Here is a 4,810-nt window from a genome sequence, read left to right on the forward strand (position 1 = left end):
CCCACCAACTGGTCTCACACTAAAAGTAGTAGGTCTTTTTTTTTGTGGCAAAACTCACATTAAGTGAGTGAATTGTATTAAGGACATCATAAAATTACAAACCAACCTCAAGCTAAGACTGAGCCTTGAGATACTGGAGATTACAAGTTGGATGTCTTACACCAAAAGTAGTTGTGGCTATTGAATTAGTGTTTTCTACCCAAAGTGCTTTACCAATGCACTTCTAGTTTATAGATAGGACAATTAAGCTTAGTTGCCTTCTCTATTGCACACTAGAGAAGTCTTGCTTCATGTGCATACGATTGTTTCGCTACCACGATTGAAGGTGGGAATGGGTGTAGACGCGCTTGTTAAAAAAAATGTACAAGTAACAAGAGAGCTGCGACGAGAGCACATCTTATCCTTGATTCCTTGGAAGTTGGCGTGCAAATTGCAAGTTGGAAATGCAAGCTGAACCCCTTGCAGTATACAACCAAAAAAGCTGGCATACGATAGGGCATTGAGCCCGTTTTTCATTCGGCCACGTGGCAGCCTATGATTCATGTCTCCTTTATATATTAATTTTGTGGTGAAGTGCTTTTTTAGCTCATCCTATCCAATGAATCCGATCTTTTCTAGGATTCTCGAAAAATATTTAATTTTGAAGATTCTGTAGAAATTTTGTTTAAAAATGCAAGATATGATTTTTATCCTCCTAATGATCGAATATGAAAGGAATTTTTTCCTTGATTAGAGTACATATTTTTATTGAAATTTTCTGATTCGCTAGCAAGCTGGCAAAATTGTGAGATATGTCGTCATCTTTTGACCTTTTCTATTTCCAATTATTTTACTACTTCTTTATTCTATTTCCTGTTTTCAAGATTTTATTACAGGTGAATTTGCATATTTTCACCAATTTTTTATTGAGAACATGGCTTTTTTGTGACAGCGACACGTGGCTTAGTTTTGCGTGCTGGCAAGGCAAATTTGACCACGTGGCGGGCTAGCGGCAAGCTGGGGCCCGCTGCACATGGTGCTTGTAGGAGGCTGCAGCAATTGGGGATGCACGTGCACACCTCTCTCTAGGCTCCATAGCCTGCATGACACCTGCAGAGTGGAGGCTCGCTTCCCCTGGGCCCTGGGGAGTCTCTCTCATGCATGATGCCTCTCTCTAGAGTACACACATGTGACACATACACACTCTCTGTCCTTTCGCAATGCAAACATCTCCCTACTTTCCAGAGTCTAGAGTCCAGACAACGCTTCCCATGTTGGCAGCTTCCGCGTGTCTGAACAGCTCAAGCTCTGGCTATGGCGTACAAGCTTCTCACAGGCCTCCACCCATCCAGCACCTCTCACCTTGTGGCGCCCTGACGACTCGCTTTGGCACCAGTAGAGGCCTCTGTTCTTGGATTTTTGTGGGTTTTTAAGTGTACTCCTCCCCCTCCCTCTGTATGTGTTAAGCATCCCCTTGAAGACTGCCCTTTGCTTCATCAATATGGCTCAATGCCAGAATTTCTTCGACGACAAAAGCCCGAGCGTTTGTAAGTCGACCTCTTCAAATGAGCAGCAATTGTCTCCTTGTTCGACTACCATTGATGGCAATACAGAGGGCGATGACCGTCACCTTGAGCTTCGCCTAAGCCTCTTGATGGGTGCCAGCAAGCCCAAGCAACATGAGATGGTAAGACCCATCCCCCTCTATCCTTCCATAGAGAGGCAAAGAAGTGGAAACCATGGCAATGCAACAAGTAGCTCACCCCTCTTCAGAGGACATAGTGACACCTATTTGGTAGAGAAAGCTCTGTTTTCCTCAAAAGACTCTGCATTTTCGACACCTTCCATTTCGCACGAACAAGTGTGGCAGTCTTTACAGAATAGTAATGCCGCAATGGTTCATGAGTCCTGCACTCCGAAGGCAGCTCTCTGTGATGACGCAGCTTCCTTTATGTTGGCCGGCAGAAGATCCTCATCTATGCAGCAGCTATTGATGCCTTCGAACGAAACGAGTGATGCGGGCGCTTGTGCCCCTATAAAGAGATCTTGCAGTAATGGGATGGCTCTCTCTCGCCAGTTGTCATTCGGGCAGGAGTCGCATGGAGATGAGAACCTGGAGACCATAAATTCTCTGGCCCATCACAATCAGCAGGATGCGCTTGAGCGTCAAAAGAAGAAGGAAATGCAGGCTCATAGAAGGCTAGAAGCCCGCAAGCGCAGAAGGCTCCTTCTAGATAAACAGCAGAAGAAAGCAAGGCAGAGCAGTGGCCCCAACAATAGGCAAACAGTTTCACCAGTCGAGAAGGTCTCCCCTGTCCGAATGCGGTCCTTGGATGCCAAATATTCTCTAGATTCCAAGGATTTTTACAAGTGTATGGACATAAAGAGGGAGAGTCAAGTCAGGGACGCAGACGCTGGACTGACGCCGCCCCCTGTCCATGGGGGTAGTGAAGAAAAGCACAACTCTCGAAACGAGTGTGAGAGTACAAGTAGCGGCAGCAAGGGTGGTTTGCAAGGAGAGCTTTCAAGTGTGCGACAGATGATTGCTTCTTGCGATTTGTCTGGCCACTCTGGGTGTAAAGAAGATCGCACTTCTGCCCAAGCTGGAAAAAATGCTGAAATCTGTGATGCCACGAAGATGCTGCGTAGTAGCTGCAGTGAGACAGAGAGCTCAGAAACAAAGGAAAAAGAAGCGGATTTGTCGGAACGTGAATCTTCTAGTCAAAAGAGTTCAACAGAGAATCATTTTGATTATGGAGTTTCTTCAACAGCAAATCCATCTGGTAAGCCTATGCCGTATCCACAGAACGTGCACGGTTTTCCATCGGTTAATGCAATGGTGCAAGCAAATTCGTCCCTCTGTCGGGCTCCACGTTTCCCTGCAACAAAATTTGGTCGAGACGGTATTGCTAGCTGCCCAATCTCTGCTCTTTTTGGATGAGCAAATAAGTTGATTTACCCAATATATGATGCGGTTCCTGTTTGCAGAGGGTTTCCTTGCACGACAATTATCCCACCGCAGAAAAATTTCCGAGCTTTTAAGTACCAAGGTGCCAAGCAGTTTTACTATCAAAAGATCTGTTGGCGTCTTTTCTGAGGGTAAGTTCACTTTTGATAGATTTACTTGATACATGTGCTACCATTTTATCAAGTAAGAACCACTTCTTCGGTCCTCATTGAACATTCATGGAAAGCATTCATTGATGGAAGGTCACGACTGATCGTGCGATACTGAAATTCTTTTTTTATTTTTAAAAAAATGACCATGATTGTGTGAGCACTTGTACTGATTATCATGACATCGTGCATTTGCCGATGCCAGCATTCAATCATACTTGTTTGTGCATGATAAGAGTCATATGCACATACAATTGTATTTTGGTTTGCAGATCTCTGAGCTTCATGTAAATGCAGGAAAGTGGAGAATTCCAAATGAAGACTCTGCTTTTCCAGCAATAAGGAGAACAGCATCAAGCATAAATGAGGCAGTGCCAGAGACACCACGGTGCTCTGCTAAGACATATGCTTCCCTCTCAGCATCACAGTTGAAATTTGCAGGAATGGTGTTTAATAATGCATCACATTCAAGTTCTAGAATGAGTGGCAATAATTTACGACGTGGGTTTTCAAACGCAAATGAGAAAGATTTCAGAAAGGAACTTGATGTGTTTTCTCGGGAAGGGAAGGCTTCCATATTCAATGCCATGGGCTCAGGTAGGGTGGGGGAAACCTTTGCTCCAATGAAGGCGCCAATTAAAGTCAAGCAGGAGGAAGATGTAATGGATAATAAAGTCGCCGATTTTCATTTTGCAAGGGATCCTCTGCAAGGCCCGGTAGTGCCCAAGATGGAAGTTGAGCCAATCAAGGGGCAAACAGATGCCTCATTTTCCGAATTACCACAGGTCACGACGACCGGGAGAGGACCAAATGGGCGGACAATCAACGGATTCATGTACATGGCAGGGGGACGGGCGGTCCGGCTCGTATGCCGATGTCATGGTAAAGACATGTCACCGGCGGAGTTTGTGGAACATGCAGGAAGTACTGATCTCTCAAACCCCTTGAGAAGCATAAAGGTAAACTCCTTCCTTAAGCCCAATCATTTAGCCAGTACACCTGTTTGAGCTATATACTTCGTAAAACTGCAGGGTACTTTGCACAAAGCTTATCAATCATGGACATATATAGTCCGTTTGCTTTGTTTTTTCCCTGCAGACATTTTTCCCCTCTTTTCCAGAGACCCAAAAACATTAGTCTCTGCAAGTCATGTCTCAGCAAAGGAGACATCTTGTATACATTATATACTAGAGAATTTAATGACGTGTTATGTACTTTTAAGCGACAATGCAATCGAGATGTGCAGGAATGGAGATTATTAATCTTTGCTTTCATGATTAATCTTTATGCAGGATGAGTTCGCAACAATTTATTTAGAAGCTTGTTACTTCGGCAGTCATGCGATGCATATAGTTATCACTTATTTTTTGAAATAACTGTGCCTCATGCATGATCGCATGTGCACCAGTTATTTGTCTTGTATGCAACTCTGCAAGGCTTTTTGTAACTATCTCGATTTTGGCATACTTGCATCAGTTATGTGAAAAAATGAACCTGCTGTGTACAAGTGCTTATTATTGGGATACTAAAAAATGTATCGCGACATTGTTAGACTCGCCGCTCGCAGGTGCGAAGTCCTACGAGTCAATCAGAGCTAATTTATTAGCAATGTTTTTTCAGTTTGAGAATGCTATTACAATGGTCGTTGATGGGCTAGCTTGATTCCATTATGATCAAGCTTTCTTTGACTTTTAACAAGTTTATCGATTGGTAC

The 4,810-nt window shown here is 43.9% G+C and overlaps 1 protein-coding gene across 1 annotated transcript; it reads left to right on the top strand.

Moving 5' to 3' along the window:
- The first annotated feature begins 1,156 nt into the window (after positions 1–1,156).
- LOC147431461 (uncharacterized) lies at positions 1,157–4,324 on the top strand. The gene is made up of 3 exons (XM_086494049.1): positions 1,157–2,882; positions 2,968–3,078; positions 3,394–4,324. The coding sequence occupies exons 1-3, from the start codon at positions 1,481–1,483 to the stop codon at positions 4,101–4,103; spliced, it is 2,223 nt and encodes a 740-aa protein (XP_086350175.1). The 5' UTR covers positions 1,157–1,480; the 3' UTR covers positions 4,104–4,324.
- Positions 4,325–4,810: the final 486 nt, after the last annotated feature.

The sequence above is a fragment of the Adiantum capillus-veneris genome, chromosome 21, assembly GCF_014529385.1.
Source record: "Adiantum capillus-veneris isolate H3 chromosome 21, ASM1452938v2, whole genome shotgun sequence".
NCBI lineage: Eukaryota > Viridiplantae > Streptophyta > Polypodiopsida > Polypodiales > Pteridaceae > Adiantum > Adiantum capillus-veneris.

What these genes read in the sequence shown, in the direction of transcription:
- LOC147431461 (XM_086494049.1), top strand. Translation starts at nt 1,481, where the DNA reads ATGGCTCAATGCCAGAATTTCTTCGACGACAAAAGCCCGAGCGTTTGT. An exon ending in AACAAAATTTGGTCGAGACG is followed by an intron (nt 2,883 to 2,967) that starts GTATTGCTAGCT and finishes TCCTGTTTGCAG; the next exon opens with AGGGTTTCCTTGCACGACAA. An exon ending in TGTTGGCGTCTTTTCTGAGG is followed by an intron (nt 3,079 to 3,393) that starts GTAAGTTCACTT and finishes ATGTAAATGCAG; the next exon opens with GAAAGTGGAGAATTCCAAAT.